The sequence below is a fragment of the Bufo gargarizans genome, chromosome 9 (assembly GCF_014858855.1).
Source record: "Bufo gargarizans isolate SCDJY-AF-19 chromosome 9, ASM1485885v1, whole genome shotgun sequence".
Lineage (NCBI taxonomy): Eukaryota > Metazoa > Chordata > Amphibia > Anura > Bufonidae > Bufo > Bufo gargarizans.
In genome coordinates, this window is record NC_058088.1 from 148,187,472 (window position 1) to 148,211,668 (window position 24,197).

The following is a 24,197-nucleotide window of genomic DNA, read 5'->3' on the forward strand; positions in this document are numbered from 1 at the left end:
TGGGCACCTTCAGGACACATTTACATATCGATCAAAGTCGTTTTTTTCAGTAACTGCTGGACGGATTTCAAGATAAAAGAGCACAGCTTAATCCAGGTAAGCTGTGCTGCATGGCTGCTTTTAAATCGTTTTTTGGCTGAGGGGAGGTGACAGAATCCCTTTAAACATTAGTTATTATTGATGGCGCAGTGGCCACAGCCCCTCTGCGCTCTCATTGGAGGCAGCAGCAGCAACAGGGGGCAGGGAGAGACTGCTTCTTTCTCTCTGTGCTACTGAGGGAACGTGGCAGCTGTCACGGATAAAGTTGCAGATAGCTGGAATGTATAAATAAACGACCGACTGGCTTGATCCCAAACTAAGGAGCATATAAACCCTGTGTGACACCGGAAAACCCTATAATAGTGAAGGGACACGGCCACCGGCTCCCTGCACTTAATACGGGCGGAGTCAGGGTCACCTAGAATCAAGCCAGCAAAGAAACACAATAAAGGAAAAAACGTATCTGAGCAAACAGCAGCAGCAGCCTCCAGCAGTGAACACTTCATCCAGGAAGTAGTATAAACCGCAAAGTGAGGCAGTATGGGAGGGAATATAAAGGAAGACGATTAGTCTAAATAAGTGACACCTGGCAGAAGGAAAGGAGATGACAAAGTGAAAGCAAAACAAAGAACGTCATACATGAGGTAGAGAAGAACGTCTGCCAGACCTTCTCACAGAACTGCCGGTGACAGTACCCCTCCCTCTACGCGTGGACTCCAGACTCTCAGAGCCCACCTTCTCAGGATGAGACCTATGGAAAGCCCTGATGAGACGAGTGGCCTTAATGTCTGCCACTGGGACCCACATCCTCTCCTCAGGACCATAACCCTCCCGATTGCCATCAACAAAAATCAGAGGAGGAGGCAAAGAGGAGGGTACAGTGGGTTGGACATAAGGTTTTAATAGGGTCCTGTGAAAAACATTATGGATCTTCCAAGTCTGAAGAAGATTAAAATGGAAGGCAAGGAGATTGATGACGGACAAGATCTTGTAAAGCCCAATAAACTTAGGAACCAACTTCCAGGAGGGAACCTTCAGTTTGATATTCTTTGTAGACAACCACACCAGATCACCCACATTCAGGTCCGGACCAGGCACACATCTCTTATCCGCCACACGCTTATATCTCTCACTCATCCTCTTTAGATTACCCTGAATCTTTTGCCAAATAAATGACAAAGACGAGGAAAATCTGTTCTCATCGGGTAAACCAGAAGACCCCTCTCCAGAAAATGTCCCAAACTGCGGATGAAACCCATAAGCACCAAAAAAATGGTGACTTATCAGAGGACTCCTGGTGACGGTTATTTAAAGCAAACTCAGCAAGGGACAAAAAAGAATACCAATCCTCCTGATTATCTGCCACAAAACAGCGCAGATATGTCTCCAGATTCTGATTGATGCGTTCGGTCTGACCATTCGACTGCGGGTGGAAAGCAGAAGAGAACGACAACCGAACCCACAAGCGAGAACAGAAGGCCTTCCAGAATGTGGAAACAAATTGCGTGCCCCTATCAGAGACGATGTCTGAAGGAATGCCATGCAATTTAACAATGTGATCAACAAACGCTTGCGCCAGGGTCTTAGGATTGGGTAACCCAGGAAAGGGAATGAAACGCGCCATTTTGCTAAAATGGTCCACTACCACCAGAATCACAGTCTTCCCCGAGGAGCGAGGCAGGTCCGTAATGAAGTCCATGGACAGATGCGTCCAAGGACGGGAAGGAATGGGTAACGGGAGGAGAGAACCCAATGGCCGTGAATGAGGGGAGGTCTTGCAAGCTGCCACAAAACCCTCAACCATCTTACGAAGAGCCGGCCACCAGAATCTCCAAGCAATGACATCCACTGTGGCTCTACTCCCCGGGTGCCCAGCAAGGACAGTATCGTGGTGCTCCTTAAAAACCTTGTGTGGTAAAGCGAGAAGCACAAACAACCTCCCAGGAGGACAAAGATCAGGAGCCTCTGCCTGGGCTGCCTGAACCTCTGCCTCCAAATCAGGATAAAGAGCAGAGACGACCACCCCTTGAGCCAAAATGGGACCCAGGTATTCAAAGTTCCCCCCTCCCAGAAAACAACGTGACAGGGCATCCGCCTTCATATTTTTAACCCCAGGGAGGAATGTAACAACAAAATTAAACCTAGATAATAACAAAGACCATCTGGCCTGTCTCGGGTTTAGACGCTTGGCCGATTCCAAGTAGGCCAGATTCTTATGGTCGGTAAACATGGTAATAGGGTGTCTGGCTCCCTCTAACCAATGGCGTCATTCCTCTAAAGCTAATTTGATGGCCAACAACTCCCTATCTCCCACATCATAATTTCTCTCTGCAGAGGAGAGTTTCCTTGAGAAAAAGGCACACAGTCGCCATTTGGCAGGAAAGGGACCCTGAGATAAGGCCACACCCATACCCACCTCAGAAGCATCCACCTCAACAATAAAAGGTTAGAGAGACATCAGGTTGTACCAAAATGGGAGCGAAAGCAAAACTCTCTTTAATACTAGAAAAGGCTTTAAGCGCATCTACCGACCACGAGGAAAAATCCACCCCCTTTTTAGTCATATCAGTGAGTGGCTTACCAACAGAGGAATAATTCAAAATTAACTTTCTGTAATAATTGGCAAACCCCAAAAACCGCATCAGTGCCTTCTGATTCTCAGGAAGCTCCCAATCAAGCACAGCGCGGACCTTCTCAGGGTCCATCCGAAAACCAGAAGCAGAGAGAAGAAAACCAAGAAATTGAATCTCCGGAACCGCAAACACACATTTTTCCAGTTTAGCGTACAATTTATTCTCCCGCAGAATCAGCAAGACCTGACATAGGTGGTCCCAATGAGTCTTGAAATCAGTAGAAAAAATCTAAATGTCATCTAGATACACCAGTACAAATTTCCCCATTAAATGATAATAAATGCTGTACACAAAATGTTGGAAGACGGCCGGAGCATTCATCAAACCAAAGGGCATAACCAAATTCTCGAAATGCCCCTCAGGGGGTATTGAAGGCCATCTTCCATTCGTCCCCTTCCCTGACCCTGACTAGGTTGTATGCCCCTCTTAAATCCAACTTAGAAAAAACTTTAGCCCCAACAATCTGGTTAAACAGGTCCGGGATCAGAGGAAGCGGATATGGGTCACGAATCGTCATACGGTTCAGCTTCCTGAAATCCAGACAAGGTCTTAAAGAAGCATCTTGTTTCTTAACAAAACAAAAAAAACAGCGGCAACAGGTGACTTCGAGGGTCGGATGTGTCCCTTTCTCAGGCTCTCAGAGATATAAGTACGCATAGCGTTGGGAGAGATTCTATAATCGTGATTTTGGCAGCTTGGCGTCTGGGATGAGATTAATAGGGCAGTCGTACTCCCAGTGAGGGGGCAACTCCTGGACACCACTCTCGGAAAACACATTAGAAAATTCAGAGAGAAAAAATGGCACAGTCTTGGTAGAAACCTCTGAAAGAGACGCAGTGAGGCAATTCTCTCTGCAAAACTCACTCCAACCATTAATTTGCCTTTATTGCCAATCAATGGTGGGGTTATGTTTAGTGAGCCAGGGTAGCCCCAACACTAGAGGAGTAGGTAATCCGCTTAAGACGAAACATGACATATCCTCTACATGAGTGTCACCCACAGTCAAACAGATATTGTGAACTATGCCCTTTAACGATCTTTGAGAAAGTGGAGCGGAATCGATAGCAAAAACAGATATATCATTTTCCAAAGTGCACACCTGGAAACCATGCATTGTTGCAAATTGATTATCAATGAGATTGACAGCTGCTCCACTATCTACAAAAATCTCAAAAACAATGTTCTTGCTGTCTAGCGCCACCCTGGCAGGTAGGAGAAAACAGGAACTACAAGCAAACGGCAAACCTTCAATTTCCGCATCAACCTTGCCAATAGTAGCAAATGGAACGTTTTTAGAGGGTTTCTTTCTTTTTTTTTATTAGTACCCTCAGAAAACTCCATGAATCTCCTAGAGGGGCAAACATTAGCCAAATGATATATACCCCCACAACAGAAACGAACCCTCCTCTGAGAGCTGAATCCTCTACTATCAGAGGCAAGCAAACCCAGCTGCATGGCCTCCTCCTCAGAGGGGATTGAGACAGACTGAGACCCCTGCACATTGAATGAGACAGCCACACTGTCCTTGGGCTGAATATGACAGGAAAGAGTAGTCTCCTCTCTCTCTCTAAGACGCCTGTCAATACGAACAGCTAGAGACATGGCAGAATCTAACAACGCTGGTCTCTCATGAAAAGCAAATGCATCTTTCAATTTTTTCCGAAAGACCATGGCAAAATTGACTTCAGAGTGCAGCATCATTCCAACCAGTATCAGCTGCCCATCTCCGAAATTCAGAACAATATATCTTTGCGGACTGTTTACCCTGGCATAAAAGACGCAGTTTAGATTCAGCCAGAGCAATACGATCCGGGTCATCATATATCTGCACCAGGGCTACAAAAAATTCATCCACCGATTGGAGTAGCTGTGCCCCCATCGGCAGTGAAAAGGCCCAAGACTGAGCGTTATCCCTGAGCAGCGAGATGATGATCCCCACCCTCTGGTCCTCATCACCAGAGGAATGGGGAAGTAGGCGAAAATTGAGTTTTCAAGCCTCTCTAAAGCGAACAAAATTCTCACTACCCCCGGAGAACGTATCCGGAAGTGAGATCTTAGGCTCGGAACAAACTCCATGAACGCCAGCAGAACCAGTCACCTGAAACTGAGACACAGTTTTACGGAGATATGCTGACTCCAGCAAAAGACCTTGCATGCGGTCAATCAAGGCTGAAACCGGATCCATGCTTAAGACAGTTATGGCGGTTTATAATGTCACTGATGAAGTTGCAGATAGCTGAAACTTAAATAATAAACGACCGACTGGCTTGATCCCAAACTAAGGGGCATATTGGCGAGCCCTTTAAAACCCTAAGAGCTCTCCCTGACTGCTATGCACATGCAATGGTCTCAATGGTAGACGATTGCATGCCTACGTACCTAAGACTGTGTTACACCTGAAAACCCTATAATAGTGAGGGGATACGACCACCGGCTCCCTGCACTTAATACGGATGGAGTCAAGGTCACCTAGAATCAAGCCAGCAAGGAAACACAATAAAGGAAAAGACTTATCTGAGCAAACAGCAGCAGCCTCCAGCAGTGAGCACTTTATCCAGAAAGTAGTATAAACCACAAAGTGAGGCAGTATGGAAGGGAATATAAAGGAAGACGATTAGTCTAAATAAGTGACACCTGGCAGAAAGAAAGGAGATGACAAAGTGAAAGCAAAACAAAGAACGTCATACAAGAGGTAGAGAAGAACGTCTGCCAGACCTTCTCACAGAACTGCCGGTGACAGCAGCACTGAGAGCAGTGCAAACCATGTTCTCTGATAGTGGGCTGTGCAGTAGCACAGTCTGCTATCGATAAAATAAAAATCCGAGTATCGTATCGATACCGAGACAAAAGTATCGACTGGGTATCGAAAGATCAAACAGACTACAGCAGACTATGGCATACTCAATACCGGGTCTGCAGTCAATCTACCCATACATCCTCAATACCAAAAATAAGCCCCAGAGGGTTCTCCTTCATGTATAGAAAAAAAAAGGGTGTATTATCTAAACCTTCATCGTAATGGAACAACACGGAAACAATAGGTCACATAACAACAAGCATAATACACACTCTAGTCGCACAAACATCTGGCAAGTGTATCCATCATCCTCTCCATCTCCCGCTTGTTATCTATAAAATAAATGAAAAACATAATTAGTGACTTAAAACCCAATAAAGATACTTAAGATAATCAAAATACTTATTCGTGCTAAATAGAACTACCATATACGCAAGAGAATAGCAACACCGGACCACCTAGGGACATTGGGCAAGCCACCCAATCACAATATAATCCCAATATGGTAATCAACATTAAAACCATGGGGTTTTAAGCAATTGAGTTTGTGTATCCACTGTAGCTCCCTTTGCTTCAAAATTTTAACCGTATCGCTCCCTCTTCTAGGTATAGGAACATGATCTACAATCCAACATTTTAAATCACTCTCAGTATGTTTAAATTCTGAAAAATTCGTAGACACTGGCAAATCCAGACGCTTTTTGCGTATCGTATAGCGATGATTATTCAGACGGGTTTTGAGGTCCATCGAGGTCTCGCCCACATACAATAGATTACATGGGCACATATGAATATATATAACAAAATTGGCGTCACAAGTCAGATGGAACTGGATAGAGAAAGCCCTGAAATGGGATGTACAAAACATTTTCCCTTACAAATGTAACAACAGTTGATGCAGCCTAAACATGGAAAACAACCTAGTCCAGACTGCATCAACGTGGCTTGTTTAGTGATTTTTTTGGACCAACATCTGCCCTGACCAGCTGGGCATGCAGACTTTTTGATGTCCGATATGAAAATAGGGGAGGAGACTTAAACTCAAGCACATCCTTAGGACATCCACTCAATATACTCCAATGCCATCTGATAATGCTGCTAATATCCACACTCAGCAAAGTATAAGTGGAAATAAATGGGACTCTGGATCCTTCCTCCTTTGGCCTATTCCTAACCAATGTGCTCTTTCTGTCCAATTTATATACCTCCTCCTTCTGTCGTACTAACAACTTATGTGGATAGCCTCGTTGCATGAATTTGTCAACCATTGCATCCAATGTACTATCCAACAACCCCGGGTCAGACACAATTCGAGTGGGGAGGGGGGTGTCTTACCATTTTTCTCGGGTGACAACTATTATATAATTAACATCATGTTCCTATCAGTTGGTTTAGTATATAAGTGTGTAATGTGCAATTCGAGACAACCACATTTATGTCCAGAAATTGAACCTCCGTATAGGAGTGAACCAATGTAAAATGTAGCCCAAAATGAGCACTAATCAGAAAATCCTGGAAATCAAATATTTCCTTTTCCATCCCTGTCCAGATGAGGAAGATGTCGTCTATGTATCTCCACCACCCCTAAACCTGTGTGAAGTGTTGTGACACCGACAACATCCTCCTCAAATTGTCAAATAAAGATATTTGCGTAGGTCGGGGCCACATTCAACCCCATGGCCACACCCCACTTCTGTATAAAATATGTATCCTGGAACAAGAAATAGTTATACCTCAAAATAATATCCAATAGAGATATGACAAAATGGGAGGCCTGTGTAAAGAGAGAGGACAATTCTAGCATGCGTGACACGGCACTACTCCTCTTGTCATAATCAATAAACGTATATAAAGAGGTCACGTCAAAGGAGGCCAGAATGATTGTGCATGATTTAAAACAATTTGTTCCAATTTGCACAAAAAAAATCTGATGTATCCTGTATGTAGGAGGTCTCTCCTGTAGCGAAATTGCGTAACACCTTGTCAAGGAAAATAGCTGAAACTTGAGTCTGACCCCGCCACAATCAGACGTCCAGGAGGATCTATCAAAGATTTATGAATTTTAGGTAACACATATATTACTGGGGTAACCGGATGTGCCACTGTCAGATAGTCTGCGAGGTCAGAGTCAATTATTCAAGCCACCACTGCATCAGATAGACATTGTTTAATAACCTTGGCAATATTAAACTTAGGATCAGTATAGATAGCCTCGTACACATTGGAATCATTGAGCTGCCTCAATATTTCCGCAACATATTTCTGAGTGTCCATAACCACCAATGCGCCCCCTTTATCCGCTGGTTTCACTGTCAGACTATGATCTTTTTTAAGTTCAACAAGTGCCTCTACCTCAGCTGAGGTAAGATTAGGATATTTATAGCTAGTCCCTGTGTATGTCATTTTCAAAGTCTCTATCTCAGATCTAACAACAGAAATATAGGCAACAGCTGGCTCATTAATCACAGGGTTAAAACTACTATTTCTCGACAGGTTGAACATCCTCAGGGAGAAATCACGCAACTGGAGATGGTCAACCTTAGTTTTATCCCTGAACCACACTTTCAGTTTTATAGACTGAAAAAAATAAAAAAAATAAAAATCAAGATCAAACCGATTGATAGATGTGTTGGGACAAAAAGACAATCCTTTTCTTAGGACACTCACTTGTGTGTTAATAAGTTCTTTTGATGACAGATTAATAATGGTAATTTCTTCTTGGGCATCAAGGTTTTGCCCATGGGTGCCTGAACCTTGTTGTTGCGTAGTCCTCCTCCATCTTCGATGTTTGTGACCACCGTGCCAGGTTAGCTATCGTCTTTTCTCTGTGCACTTGTGTTGTCCCCTAAAAAAGAGTTCTCACCAGTTGAAGACATCTGTGTATTTCGCTTTTTTCTCCTAATATCCTTGGAATTTTGATTGTTCATGTTATCAGACTGCCAGACATACAGGTCCTTCTCAAAAAATTAGCATATTGTGATAAAGTTCATTATTTTCTGTAATGTACTGATAAACATTAGACTTTCATATATTTTAGATTCATTACACACCAACTGAAGTAGTTCAAGCCTTTTATTGTTTTAATATTGATGATTTTGGCATACAGCTCATGAAAACCCAAAATTTCTATCTAAAAAAATTAGCATATTATGAAAAGGTTCTCTAAACAAGCTATTAACCTAATCATCTAAATCAACTAATTAACTCTAAAGACCTGCAAAAGATTGCTGAGGCTTTTAAAAACTCCCAGCCTGGTTCATTACTCAAAACCGCAATCATGGGTAAGACTGCCGACCTGACTGCTGTCCAGAAGGCCATCATTGACACCCTCAAGCAAGAGGGTAAGACACAGAAAGAAATTTCTGAACGAATAGGCTGTTCCCAGAGTGCAGTATCAAGGCACCTCAGTGGGAAGTCTGTGGGAAGGAAAAAGTGTGGCAGAAAACGCTGCACAAGAAGAAGAGGTGAAGTGTGGCACAAGAACGCTGCGAGAAGAGGTGACCGGACCCTGAGGAAGATTGTGGAGAAGGACCGATTCCAGACCTTGGGGGACCTGCGGAAGCAGTGGACTGAGTCTGGAGTAGAAACATCCACAGGCGTGTGCAGGAAATGGGCTACAGGTGCCGCATTCCCCAGGTCAAGCCACTTTTGAACCAGAAACAGCGGCAGAAGCGCCTGACCTGGGCTACAGAGAAGCAGCACTGGACTGTTGCTCAGTGGTCCAAAGTACTTTTTTCGGATGAAAGCAAATTTTGCATGTCATTCGGAAATCAAGGTGCCAGAGTCTGGAGGAAGACTGGGGAGAGGGAAATGCCAAAATGCCTGAAGTCCAGTGTCAAGTCCCCACAGTCAGTGATGGTCTGGGTGCCATGTCAGCTGCTGGTGTTGGTCCACTGTGTTTTATCAAGGGCAGGGTCAATGCAGCTAGCTATCAGGAGATTTTGGAGCACTTCATGCTTCCATCTGCTGAAAAGCTTTATGGAGATGAAGATTTCATTTTTCAGCACGACCTGGCACCTGCTCACAGTGCCAAAACCACTGGTAAATGGTTTACTGACCATGGTATTACTGTGCTCAATTGGCCTGCCAACTCTCCTGACCTGAACCCCATAGAGAATCTGTGGGATATTGGGAAGAGAAAGTTGAGAGACGCAAGACCCAACACTCTGGATGAGCTTAAGGCCGCTATCGAAGCATCCTGGGCCTCCATAACACCTCAGCAGTGCCACAGGCTGATTGCCTCCATGCCACGCCGCATTGAAGCAGTCATTTCTGCAAAAGGATTCCCGACCAAGTATTGAGTGCATAACTGAACATAATTATTTGAAGGTTGACTTTTTTTGTATTAAAAACACTTTTCTTTTATTGGTCGGATGAAATATGCTAATTTTTTGAGATAGGAAATTTGGGTTTTCATGAGCTGTATGCCAAAATCATCAATATTAAAACAATAAAAGGCTTGAACTACTTCAGTTGGTGTGTAATGAATCTAAAATATATGAAAGTCTACTGTTTATCAGTACTTTACAGAAAATAATGAACTTTATCACAATATGCTAATTATTTGAGAAGGACCTGTATATAGTGCATTTCTTAAAATCCTCCAAGTCTCTGTTCCATTTAATCTGTTTCCCTTCCCTTAGTCCTTTTCTTAATAAAGGCTCTATTGTTGAGCCGAAACGTCGCTGTACTACATGGGTGAATAAAAGGTTTTATTTTTTTGTATTTCTTGTATTTCTTGGAGTGCTGCCTATTTTTTCTATTTTGTATTATGGGTAATGGCTTATTCCCATTGGGCGCTGCACCTGCTTTTTGATACTTAATATCAGTGCTGACATTTTTTCTTTTTATATAGATCAGCATATTGGCTTTGCACGATTGTTTTTTGTTTGCTTTTTCTGCTCTTATTTTTTAATATGTCTACCACTAAACTGGATTCACCCGGTGGTTTTACCTATACGCAAGAGGAAGCAGACCGGATACTACGGGGGATAGAGGTAGATGCCACCTTTCTCAATGCCCCATCCATCAAGGAATTAAGAAGGAAATATACGTTTTTATCTAGAAGATCGACATCACTTCATTTACATATGACCACACTTGGGGAATACTCTAAAGCCCAGTAGATACCTAGAGGTATAAGGTCGCACCTCCGACTGAATTTATTTTTGGGTAATCCCAATTTTTGTAAAAGATTTGAGGCCCTCTCCAACCGATATGCTTTGGACTTGATTTTGCTCAATATTGAGTACTTGCAACATGAACTTTCAGTTGTGGTTTCTGAACTATCTATTGTTGAACAACAACTTGCTAGTTTGATATCTAGCGATGATCTGATGAAGTTTAAGGAGGGTTTATCTATTCAACTCCAAAAGCTCCAACTGGAATCTGAGGAAGGGAAACGGATTAAATGGAACAGAGACTTTGAGGATTATTAGAAAGGCACTATATATGTCTGGCAGTCTGATAACATGAACAAAATTCCAAGGATATTAGGAGAAAAAAGCGAAATGCACAGATGTCTTCAACTGGTAATGTTTCATCAAAAGAACTTACTAACACAAGTGAGTGTCCTAAGCAGGGCTGCTATCAGAGATTTTGGGGCCCCTTACACAGCTCGAGGCCTGGGCCCCCCCTTCTACCCCGCCCATTTAGAATCTGTCCTGACTCCGCCTTCCCTTCACCCCCAATTTCATTATTTTTGTACAACTACAAAGACAGTAAAAAGTAATAATCAGTGATTTCAGTAAGGAATTATTTTTTGACCAAATAATATGAAGCCTGCTACCACGACAAGGTAGACTCTTTTAAGCAGAACCCTCCACTAACAATAACTACACTGCCTGTCCTAATCTGCCCTAGCAATCTTCCCCTGGCACATTTAAGAAAAAACACCTTAAAAGCACAAGGTTTACTGTTACAGTGTTATGGGGGGATCTGTGGATGACGTACTGTTATGGGGGAATCTGTGGATGACACACTGTTATGGGGGGAATCTGTGGATGACACACTGTTATGGGGGGAATCTGTGGATGACACACTGTTATGGAGGGAATCTGTGGATGACACACTTATGGGCGATCTGTGGATGACACATTGTTATGAGAAATCTGTGGATGACACACTGTTATGAGGAATCTGTGGATGACACACTGTTATGGGGGAATCTGTGGATGACACACTGTTATGGGGGATCTGTGGATGACACTTTTATGGGGGATCCATGGATGACACACTGTTATGGGGGATCCATGGATGACACACTGTTATGGGGGGATCTGTGGGTGACACACTGTTATGAGGAACTTGTGGATGACACACTGTTATGAGGAATCTGTGGATGACACACTGTTATGAGGAATCTGTGGAAGACACACTGTTTTAATGGGGATCTGTGGATGAGACACTGTTATGGGCGAATCTGTGGATAACACACTTATGAGGAATCTGTGGATGACACACTGTTATGGAGGATCTGTGGATGACACACTGTTATGGGGGATCTGTGGATGACACACTGTTATGGGGGATCTGTGGATGACACACTGTTATGGGGGATCTGTGGATGACACACTGTTATGGGGGATCTGTGGATGACACACTGTTATGGGGGATCTGTGGATGACACACTGTTTTTGTTGAACTTAAAAAAGATCATAGTCTGACAGTGAAACCAGCGGATAAAGGGGGCGCATTGGTGGTTATGAAATATGTTGCAGAGATATTGAGGCAGCTCAATGATTCCAATGTGTACGAGGCTATCTATACTGATCCTAAGTTTAATATTGCCAAGGATATTAAACAATGTCTATCTGATGCAGTGGTGGCTTGAATAATTCACTCCTGAATAGATCCTCCTGGATGTCTGATTGTGGCGGGGTCAGACTCTATTTTCAGCCACATTGCTATTTTCCTTGACAAGGTGTTACGCAATTTCGCTACAGGAGGGACCTCCTACATACAGGATACATCAGATTTTTTTGTGCAAATTGGAACAAATTGTTTTACTTCATGCGCAAACAATAATTCTGGCCTCCTTTGACGTGACCTCTTTATATACGTCTATTGATCATGACACGGGGAGTAGTGCCGTATCACGCATGCTAGAATTGTCCTCTCTCTCTACACAGGCCTCCCAGTTTGTCATATCTCTATTGGATATTATTTTGAGGTATAATTATTTCTTGTTCCAGGATACATACTATATACAGAAGCGGGGTGCGGCCAGGGGGTCGAATGTGGCCTCGACCTACGCAAATATCTTTATGCAACGATTTGAGGAGGAATATCGTCTATGTATCACACCACTTCACACAGGTTTTTGGGTGGTGGAGATACATAGACGACGTCTTTCTCATCTGGACAGGGACAGAAAAGGAATTATTTGATTTCCAGGATTTTCTGAATAGTGCTCATTTTGGGCTACATTTTACATTTGTTCACTCCTATATGGAGGTTCAATTTCTGGACACAAATGTGGTTGTCTCGAAAGGCATACTACACACTCAGTTATATACTAAACCAACTGATAGGAACACCATGTTGTTATATAATAGTTGTCACCTGAGAAAAATGGTAAACTAAGCTAAACTAACTGTGTCTGACCCGGGGTTGTTGGATAGTACATTAGATGCAATGGTTGACAAATTCATGCAGTGAGGCTATCCACATAAGTTGTTAGTATGACAGAAGGAGGAGGTATAAAAATTGGACAGAAAGAGCACATTGGTTAGGAATAGGCCAAAGAAGGAAGTATCCAGAGTCCCATTTATTTCTACTTATACTGAGCTGAGTGTGGATATTAGCAGCATTATCAGACGGCATTGGAGTATATTGGGTGGATGTCTTAAGGATGTGCCTGAGTTTAAGTCTCCTCCCTCATTTTCATATTGGACATCAAAAGTCTGCATGCCCAGCTGGTCAGGGTAGATATTAGTCCAAAAAAGATCACTAACAAGCCACGTTGATGCAGGCTGGACTAGATTGTTTCTATGTTTAGGCTGCATCAACTGTCATTACATTTGTAAGGGTAAATGTTTTGTACATCCCATTTTTAGGGTTTTCTCACCGTATCCGGTTCCATCTGACATGTGGCTCCAATTTTGTCATATATATTCTTATGTGCCCATGTAATCTATTGTATGTGGGCAATACCTCGATGGACCTCAAAACCCGTCTGAATAATCATCGCTATACGATACACAAAAAGCGTCTCGATTTACCAATGTCTACTGAGAGTGATTTAAAATGTTGGATTGTGGATCATGTAAAATTTTTGAAGCAAAAGGAGCTACAGTGGATACACAAACTCATTTGCTTAAAACCCCATGGGCTTAATGTTGATTACAATATTGGGAATATATTGTGATTGGGTGGCTTGCCCAATGTCCCTTGGGGGTCCGGTGCTGCTATTCTCTTGCGTATATGTGTGAGATTGTGGCTAAACTCTGCCTGTAAATGTTTATGTTTAAATTTTATTGAAGCTGTCATTTGGCATTCCGGGCACTAGAGGCCACTGTTTTGCAGCACAGTCAGCACACTTTGGGGTCTGCATATGCAAAGCAGATGATAACTCATGCCAGCTGCTTCTGAAAACCAGGAAGTGCTGATCTGACATGGTGGAAGCAATGTTCTTTGAGAGACTGAATCCGATTCCATCCTGGCTTGCGGATGTCTGGGAGTGAATGGACACGCAGAGGAAGGAGATTAGTTGTTGTCCCCTTACTGGATCCGGCTCTTTGAAAGAGAGATTGCTCCAGGAAGACAGTGTACAGCGTGTGGGCAGAAGTCTTATTATCAAGCAAGGCTGCACGGTTGCTAAGAGGTTGGTGGCCATCCCGGGTAAGCGGCATCCTCGGGCCCAGAACGGACGCAGGTCAGTACACCTGGTTACTGATTGTATTCTACTGTGTGGCTCCTGAAGTAACAGAGACTAGCCTAGGCCTTATAGTAGTAAGATAGTTAGGGTTATATGTTTTGCTAGGCCTTACTGTACTGGACTGCGGCGCAGTATTTGACTTGCAGGCTCTGCTGTGTCCGCCACCAGCTAAGTAGCTAAGTGTGTCCTCTTTAGCGGCACGGCACGACTTGCAGGCTCTGCTGTGTGCGCCATCGGGCTAGGCCTGTCCCTCGGACAGGGACGGAGACTGTGGGCCTGGGGTATAAGTTAGTCTGTATATACTTATATTGTTGGCTTTTCACTATTGTTAAAGTAAAGTTTCTGTTCTCGCATATAAAGCTGGTGTCAGTTTCGCTTTTCTTGTCTGTGACTTCGCTGTATCCTGGGGAGCCCACCCTGGTACACGCCTTACATATGGTAGTTTTATTTAGGACAAATAAGTATTTTGATTATCTTAAGTATCTTTATTGGGTTTTAAGTCACTAATTATGATTTTCATTTATTTTATAGATAACAAGCGGGAGATGGAGAGGATGATGCAGGATGATGGATACACTCGCCAGATGTTCGTGCGACTAGAGTGTTTATTATGCTTGTTGTTATGTGACCTATTATATCTGGGTTGTGCCATTACGATGAAGGTTTAGATAATACGCCCTTTTTTCTATGCATGGAGAAGAACCCTCTGCGGTTTATTCTTAGTATTGAGGATGTATGGGTAGATTGACTGAAGACCCGGTATTGAGTATGCCGTATTCTGCTGTGCTTCTCCCCATTGAGAAAGGGTGTGTGTCCTAATTAGTATTTACCTTTCCTTACCCTAGTCCGTTCTTACCAGGTGCCCAGTTATTTATATAAAAGGCTATACACATGAGCATTTATGTTGTCGGCTATAGGGATTCCTTACCAATTACAAAATTGCCGCTGTGCATCCTTGCCAGGATCTGCTCATGCGCCAGGTAGTGTCTGGTTCTAACCTTTTCCAATATGGCAACCGGGTATAGGAATGCCAAGTACGCATGCCCCAATGGCTGTTACACATAATGACGTCTTTCTCGTGATGAGCGCAACCCAGACATGCGTGTTGATGACTCTGATATGCCAATTATGGCTCGTGTTGCAGTCGCCCGATGTCTGGTTAGTGTACCTTAATCCTTCACCTGCTCCTTATTTTGCACATATCATGTAATGCACATGGCACTTTAGTTTTTACACCTGAAACATATGCACTATTGATTAGAATCATTTAACTTTTTATGGTTGGTTTATATTCATAATAAGTTTTGTAATGAATTATTTTATCCATTATGTTTAAGTCACATTTGCAATCATGTCTATTCTTTTTTGCACAGATTTATGATGCACTGTATGAATTTTGATCTTTTTGATTAATTATGTAATCATGATGTATAATTGGCACTTATTGTTCTTTTAGCATATATATAGTATCACTTTGTCTTAGTCCTTTTCTTGAGAAAGGCTCTATTGTTGAGCCGAAACGTCGCTGTAACACATGGGTGAATAAAAGGTTTAATTTTTTTGTATTTCTTGGAGTACTGCCCGTTTTTTTCTAATATATATATATGCAGTGCCTTGCAAAAGTATTCACCCCCTTGACTTTTTTTGAATTTTGTTACATTACAGCCTTAAGCAATGTATTGTTGATCTGAAATTGTATGTGATGGATCAGAACACAATAGTCTAAGTTGGTGAAGTGAAATAAGAAAAATATATAAATAAAACTATTTTTTAGAAATTGGAAACAAAAAATTGGCATGTGCGTATGTAATCACCCCCTTTATTAGGAAGCCCATAAAAAGCTCTGGTGCAACCAATTACCTTCAGAAGTCACATAATTAGTGAAATTATGTCCACCTGTGTGCAATCTAAGTGTTACATGATCTGTCATTACATATACACATCTTTTTTGAAAGGCCCCAGAGGCTGCAACACCTAAGCAAGAGGCATCACTAACCAAACACTGCCATGAAGACCAAAGAACTCTCCAAACAAGTAAGGGACAATGTTATTGAGAAATATAAGTCAGGGTTAGGTTATAAAAAATATCCAAATCTTCGATGATCCCCAGGAGCACCATCAAATCTATCATAACGAAATGAAAAGAACATGGCACAATAGCAAACCTGCCAAGAGACGGCCGCCCACCAAAACTCACGGACCAGAGAAGAGGGGCATTAATCAGAGAGGCAGCACAAAGACCGAAGGTAACCCTGGAGGAGCTGCAGAGTTCCACAGCAGAGACTGGAGTATCTGTACATAGGACGACAATAATCCGTATGCTCCATAGAGTGGCCAGAAGAAAGCCATTACTTTCAGCTAAAAACAAAAAGGCACGTTGTGAGTTTGCGAAAAGGCATGTGGGAGACTCCCAAAATGTATGGAGGAAGGTGCTCTGGTCTGATGAGATGAAAATTGAACTTTTTGGCCATCAAAGAAAACGCTATGTCCGGCGCAAACCCAACACATCACATCACCCAAAGAACACCATCCCCACAGTGAAACATGGTTGTGGGAGCATCATTCAGCAGCTGGGACTGGGAAACTAGTCAGAGTTGAGGGAAAGATGGATAGTAGTAAATACAGGGATATTCTTGAGCAAAACCTACACCACTCTGTGCGTGATTTGAGGCTAGGACGGAGGTTCACCTTCCAGCAGGACAATGACCCCAAACACACTGCTAAAGTAACACTTGAGTGGTTTAAGGGGAAACATGTAAATGTGTTGGAATGGCCTAGTCAAAGCCCAGATCTCAATCCAATAGAAAATCTGTGGTTAGAAGGAGCTGGAGCAGTTTTGCAAGGAGGAATGGTCAAAAATCCCAGTGGTAAGATGTGGCAAGCTCATAGAGACTTATCCAAAGCGACTTGGAGCTGTGATTGCAGCAAAAGGTGGCTCTGCAAAGTATTGACTTTAGGGGGAGTGAATAGTTATGCACATTGACTTTTTCTGTTATTTTGTCCTATTTGTTGTTTGCTTTACAATGAAAAAAAAAAAAAAACTTCTTCGAAATTGTGGGCATGTTCTGTAAATTAGATAATTCAAATCCTTAAACAATCCATGTTAATTCCAGGTAGTGAGGCACCAAAATACCCAAAAAGTCAAGGGGGGTGAATTTTTTTTCGAGGCACTATATATCTATATATCTATATACGGAAAAAAATTTACCAGCAGCACCACCAGGCCAAAAAACAAATATAGAGGGTGCACTGTCCGAGTATGGTAAATGGTGCTTACCCACTGATACGGAACAAAGAAATCGGACTGCACTCCAGTTGAATATTCAATGAAAAAAGGTTTATTCACCCATAGGTGGCACAAGCGACGTTTCGGCTCACATATGAGCCTTTCTCAAGCATGAGAAAGGCTCATATGTGAGCCGAAACGTCGCTTGTGCCACCTATGGGTGAATAAACCTTTTTTCATTGAATATTCAACTGGAGTGCAGTCCGATTTCTTTGTTCTATATATCTATATATATAGATATATAGATATATAGATATATAGTGATTGGATGGTTTTGCTGGAGACTGGGTATGATAGTGTCAGTTTGTGATTGATATTAACCCCTTCCTGACCAGTCATGTACTTTTAAACAGCACCCGAGGCTAATGTATGCGATCGACAATAACTTTTATCGCATACATTTTGTCCCTCAGATGCTGTGGTCTAACCAACTGGGAGTGCCAAATCCAGAAGCACATGCTTCAGGGTGTGCACTTGTTCCCCATAGCAAGGATTGGGGGAGCCAGATGGTGAGTGCAGCAGCCTCAGTCCTCCTGAATGATCAGAGGCTGCCGCACTTAAGTTCCTATGGATCCCCTGCCTGTGGCATGGCTCTGTTGGAGCATAATATAATGTAATCCAATAATGTATGAGTCTATGAGAGAAGCAATCTCATGATTGTTTGTTATAATTCCCTATGGAAACTATATAAAGTTTAAAAACAATGTTTTTAAAAATATAAAATAAATTTTAAAAAATACAAAAATTCTAATCACCCCCATCCCCAAAATCAAAATAAAATACATAAACAAGAAAAAATAAACATCATGGGCATAGCTTCACTATAATTGGTCAAAAAGTCATACACACCCGAAAATGGTATCAATAAAAAAAATACAGATCACCCCACTAAAAATTAGCCCTAACACAGCTCTGAACATATAACTTTTTTTTAAAAAGGGTCAGAATATAGCATGGAAAAGAAAAAAACTAATTTTTTTCAAGTTTTTTTTGTATTAAAATACAAGAAAAACTATACATATGTGGCATCGCCGTAACTGTACAGACCCAGAGAATGAAAATAACAGTTTTACTACATTGGGAACGCGATAAAAACAAAACTCATAAAATTGTTTCAGAATTTTTCCCCCCCCAATTTCACCTCATTTGGAATTTGTTTCCAGCTTCCCAATACTTCATAAACAATATAATGGTGGCTTTAGAAAGTGCAACTTGTCCCGCCAAAAAAACAAGCCCTCATGCGACTATGTGAATGAAAAAACAAAAAAGTTATGTCACCGGAAAAACAGGGAATGAAAAATGAAAAAACTTCTAGGACTGAAAGGGTTAAAGGGAATTTGCAATATCACAACTAAATCTATGAGCAGTATTCAGCTCCTTCTGAACTTAAGCGGCTGCAGTCGTTGTGTTCTACTCTCCTGGGCAGATTCCCAGAGATGCTCACTGAACCAGAGACCTATGCATATAATAACTGCAATCAGATCATTTAGAGTAACTGGTACATCCTGATCTGCCATTCCATCCTTGATGTTACCTGAAAGGCCCTCCCAGAAGGCAACCACCAGGGCATTGTTGTTCCAGCACAGCTCCTACGAGAGAGTACATAACTGAATGGCATACTGTTCCACTGTATGATTGCCTTGGCAGAGTCGTAATAAGGAATAGGCTGTGGGGCCTCCCTGGCCAGGCCCCTCAAAGGCCTTTTTAGAAGATTGACAGAAAATCCTATAGATTATGGGTCACGGAGTCATGGTATTCATTATGAGGTGGGACCCAGGCTAAAGATTCAGTGGACAAAAGGGACACCAGGAAGGCAACCTTGGACCAGTTAGTAGGGAACAGATGAGCCTGCAAATCAAAATGGATGTTGCACTAACCTCAACTGATCTTGAGGTTCTTCTTATAGCGTGATGGGAAAGGCAGATACAAGCTGGATGTACTGGAGAGTGGAACTAGCAGAGGCAGCAGAGCAGGTTCTTTGGCTGCTGCGGCTTGGGACATGCAGAAGTTGTGTTCAAACACGGTTACACTTGTTCCTGTGGACTACATTGTTGAGTTGACTCCTTGAATATGTCTTATAATCCGAGCTTGCATTGATCCATTGCCTGAGCAAACAATTACAAAGTATTATAAAATATATATATATATATATATATATAAAGTTTTCTCCATCAATCTGCACTCAATACCCAATAATGAGAGTGAAAAGAGAATTTTAGAAATTTTTGCTAATTTATTAAAAAGGAAAAATAAAAAATGGGGGGTTTCCCATTTCTCTTGATTATATTTACATTCTTTCCACATCATGATTGGAGTCTACCTGTGTAGGGGGTAACTACTGCCATAGCGGCTGCTATGGGACTTGCACCAGCAGTGGGCCTAGGCCTCAAGGCATCGGGCTGAGGCAGCAGTTAGACAGCGCAGAAGTACAGACTCTTAATTATTTACATGCAGGGCCCGCCGCCCGTCTTAGTAGGGGGCCTAGGTCCTGTATATTAAGGATAACACTTGAGTCCAGCGCTGCGCTAGCCAGTGAGCAGTCATGTGAAGCTAGGCAGGCCCGATCCCTCCTTCACTGAGACCCCAAGCCCATCACCTATGAAGCTAGAGCTTGTAAAGCAGCACAAGCTCCAACCCATCACAGAAGGGCCACCCATGCAGTGAGGAGTCTTCAGCTGGGCAGGTAATGTCTGCAGTAAGAGGGAGCGCTGTGTGTTTTTGGTATTCAGAGAATTATCACTGTGTTATTTCTGGTGTTACCTAGGATGGCAGGTGACGCCTACTACATTATCTGTACCCAAAGAGGTATCAATGTGTTGTCTGTGGTATTACATAGGACTGCAATTAATATCTACTACACTATCTGTACTTCCCCACATTTTTGTATCTTTCAATTTACCACCTTGTTGTCTGCACAAAAGATACATTTCAAATTGAATGCAAGCCATAAAAGTTTACTTAGTGGGGGTCCAGTGCCCCTGACAATCACACTGAATGGACCATGGTGCTCCTGTGAGTTCTGCATCCCCTTCACCCATGCACACTTGACTGTATCTGTGCCTTTTCACTTGAACCAGACAAGATGCAGTGTTCGACCCAGCCATCATATGGAGGAGCCATTGTGTCCGTGTAAACAAATGTGGTGCATAACTTGCAGGAACATGGAGCTCCTTTCATTGAGATGATTGGGGACTTCAGACCCCCATGATCAGTACTGATGACCTACTACAGATATCAGCAACCTCTGACATGTGTCATGTGACCAAGGATATAGTGCAGTGTAGCAGTGTAGCCGTCTACTTCAGTGTTCCTCAATTCCAGTCCTCAGGGCTCATCTGCCGGTCATATTGAGAATATCCCACAGAATGAATACCTGTGGTAAGTCCTGATAAATTGACACTAATTATATCACCTGCTCAATACTAAGGAAATCCTGAAAACATGATCAGCAGATGGGCCCTGAGGACTGGAGTTGAGGAGCACTGCTCTACTTTACCAAAAAGGAATACATTTTATCAAATTTTGGATTCCTACTCCATGAACTGAACTGAAGGGCTTAGAAGATAGAAGGCGAGTCGGTTACTTATCATATTCTTTTTGTTCCCACGTTCCTTAACAAGGCAATGCCTCTCTTGCTTTTCAATAAATTAGCATAAATTATAGACATTCTGTTTTCACTTTGTCATTATGGGGTATTGAGTGTAGAATGGAAAAAGTGAAAGGGTCTGAAGACTTTCCGAATGCATTGTACCTAATGTGATTAAGGCATCTCATTTCCCTCAAATATATTTTACTTATAATTTTTATGTATATCTTTTTTTTTTTAGTTATTCGTTTTAATAGTGACCTGGCTCAAAAGTTTCATCCACTCTTCCACCAAGATGGACAGTACCTATGCTGTGCACAAACAGCTAAAAATGCCATGGGATGTCAAGTCCTGCAGAATGCCAATGGAGGTCAGTTAACCAATTTACTCTTTAAAAAGTTTGGTTCGGACCCGATACGATTTTACCTGAAGCAAAGTTGTTCCAATTGCCCTGCAAATTGGTATATAATTTTTTCTTTAACACATCCCTCAGCTCTTGAACGCAATGACAGCAATAGCAAATAATGTCAGGGTGACATTAACATATACTGTACAGCTATGGGAAAAGGCATGGCTGACAGCGTCAACAAACAGCGTGTTTAAAAACAACTGCGCCATTGCATGTGTTAAGCTTGTACAAGAAAGCCTCCAGAAATTGTCCCTTATCGAGAGCAGATGGTGTTTAAACACACATGGTATCATGGGAAAAACAGTGGCTGGTTGGGGGAACCAATTGTCCAAAAATTATATCTTAACGGGGCAGAATGCCTGCTGAATTTATAAAATTCTCCCTTTTAATTAGGAGCAGCAGGAGTACAGTTTGGATGTGAAAAGAGTGGGGTAATCGTGGCATGTGGTCGCAATTATAGCAGCATAGCATAGGACAGACAAGGCAGTAGACAGACTGTTTAGCGGTAGTAGTAGTAGCAGTGGTGGCATTAGGAGATTAGCCATGAGGAATAGCAGCTGTGGCGGTGGTGGCAGCAGCAGTCACCATATGGTACGGAACATGTTGGCAGGCAGACAGCGGCAGTGGCATGATAATGTCAGTGGCATTATGGCGGCAGTGGCAGTATGGAACATGATAGTAGGCAGGCAAGCAGCAGCAGTGGCAAGATGGGCACCACCAGCAAAGTCAGATCTATTCATTAGCCTCAGCTGGAAGAATGTGAAAATCCTCCTGAATCCATGCTTCATCCATTTTGACAAAAGTGATGTTTTGGACACTGGCAGAGGACAACTTGGTGCATTTGGGTGTCACCATGCCCCGTGTGGCCTTAAAAAGCCTCTCAGAGATGACACTGGAGGCTGGACAAGAGAGAAAAGAGAGCATATTGGGCCAGTTTGTGCCACTGTTCCAGTCTGCCAGCCCAGAAGTCCATGGAGTCAGGGAACATTGTATACGCCGGGGAAAGATCACAGTCATTTAAAGAACTAGATCATATAACATTTTAAACAATGTTTTTAATAAATAAAATGAACAGCTGGCCAGAAGTATTAATATCATACAGCATAGTCAATAAATTGTTGGTGAATTCAAGGAAGTGTACCACATTTCCATATTGATGAGACAAGTTTTGGCAGGTGATGCGGCAGTGGCGGAAACTGTTCTAACAAGTAACAACTAGCAAACTGAACTGGCTGCTGCAGCTTCTGCTACTTGTTGTAGCATCTACAGCTGGGATGTGGAGACTAACATTTGGGTGAAGCTGTGGAATTGTGCCACATTTGCAGACTGATGAGAGTCTAATTTTTCTGAATGTGGCTTGCCTGACCAAAAGTCCCACCACAACTCCTGGGAAGGAGTGGAAGTGTGCCACATTTGTGGACCAACAAGAGTCAAATTAGTTTTTATGCGGCAGTACTCTTGCTTGCCTGGAGAAAAGTCCCACCAAACCACAATGGCCAGAGTCCAGAAAAGTTTAATTTGGTCAGAGGCATATACTTGGGCCAAATTTGCCTCTGAGCTGACCATAATAGAAGCAGATCTGGCCCTTCTAGTTCTTTGGGAGGTTTTAGCCGTACATTGTAATAATAAAGATATGGCACTCAATATCTGGAGGACTGCTCAAAACAAATTTCTTTATTAATTCTACTGTTGCAATTCTCAATGTTAAAAAAATAAAATGTCATACAAGATACGTAAATTGTACAGAAATTAAATAGCAAAAAGATAAAACATCACAAATGACGATAAGGTAAAAATAACTTGAGGTATAGGTATATAAGTCAGACAGCGTATAGGTGCTTTCTAAATTTTTGATTGGTTCACCATAGAAAGATTAATTATCGATAATTTATCACTACATAAGCTTGTTATCAATAGTTCTCTGAAGTTTTTGATTAAATAGTCACCAAATCTTAGGTTAATAAAATCGTTGATTCTTGGTACTATAACGCACTTATAGACTTTTCGATTTAATTTTGAACTCTTCATTCGAATACTCGAACGAGTCACATTAATTCTTATGTAACAGTTCATAGGCTTATCGAATTGTAGAATTCCCACTTAGGAAGAAGTCAGTACCTTTTGGGACTTCGAAACGCGTCTGAGAGGAATCTGGACCCCACAGTACCACCATTCTGGCGTACGCAAGGACATCTACAATTTTGCCTCCTTATTAATAACCTCTTAAGTGACTGACTCGTCCTATAAAAGAATTTATGCTCGAAAACTTCCTGGAGTGATACAGTTCCACTTTCAATTTAATTGGAACTAATGAGAAGTCGAGCACGTGGGACGATGAAGGAACAGCGATTAAACGAACAAGCCGCATTCAGAGGTTGGAGGTAAGGGAATAAGATGTCTCGACAATAGGTGGGACGCCACCCAGAGCTAATAACTCCCGAATTTCTACAATTCGATAAGCCTATGAACTGTTACATAAGAATTAATGTGACTCTTTCGAGTATTCGAATGAAGAGTTCATAATTAAATCGAAAAGTCTATAAGTGCGTTATAGTACCAAGAATCGACG

General features: G+C 42.3%; 1 protein-coding gene across 3 annotated transcripts in view; it reads left to right on the plus strand.

Moving 5' to 3' along the window:
* The window catches only part of BTK (Bruton tyrosine kinase), a 474,008-nt gene that overhangs the window by 256,798 nt on the left and 193,013 nt on the right, over positions 1-24,197 (plus strand). For all 3 annotated transcript variants that reach the window (XM_044306622.1, XM_044306621.1, XM_044306623.1), the window contains one exon: positions 21,461-21,589. In XM_044306622.1, the coding sequence (XP_044162557.1) occupies positions 21,461-21,589 (129 nt within the window). The remainder of the gene's footprint in view (positions 1-21,460; positions 21,590-24,197) is intronic.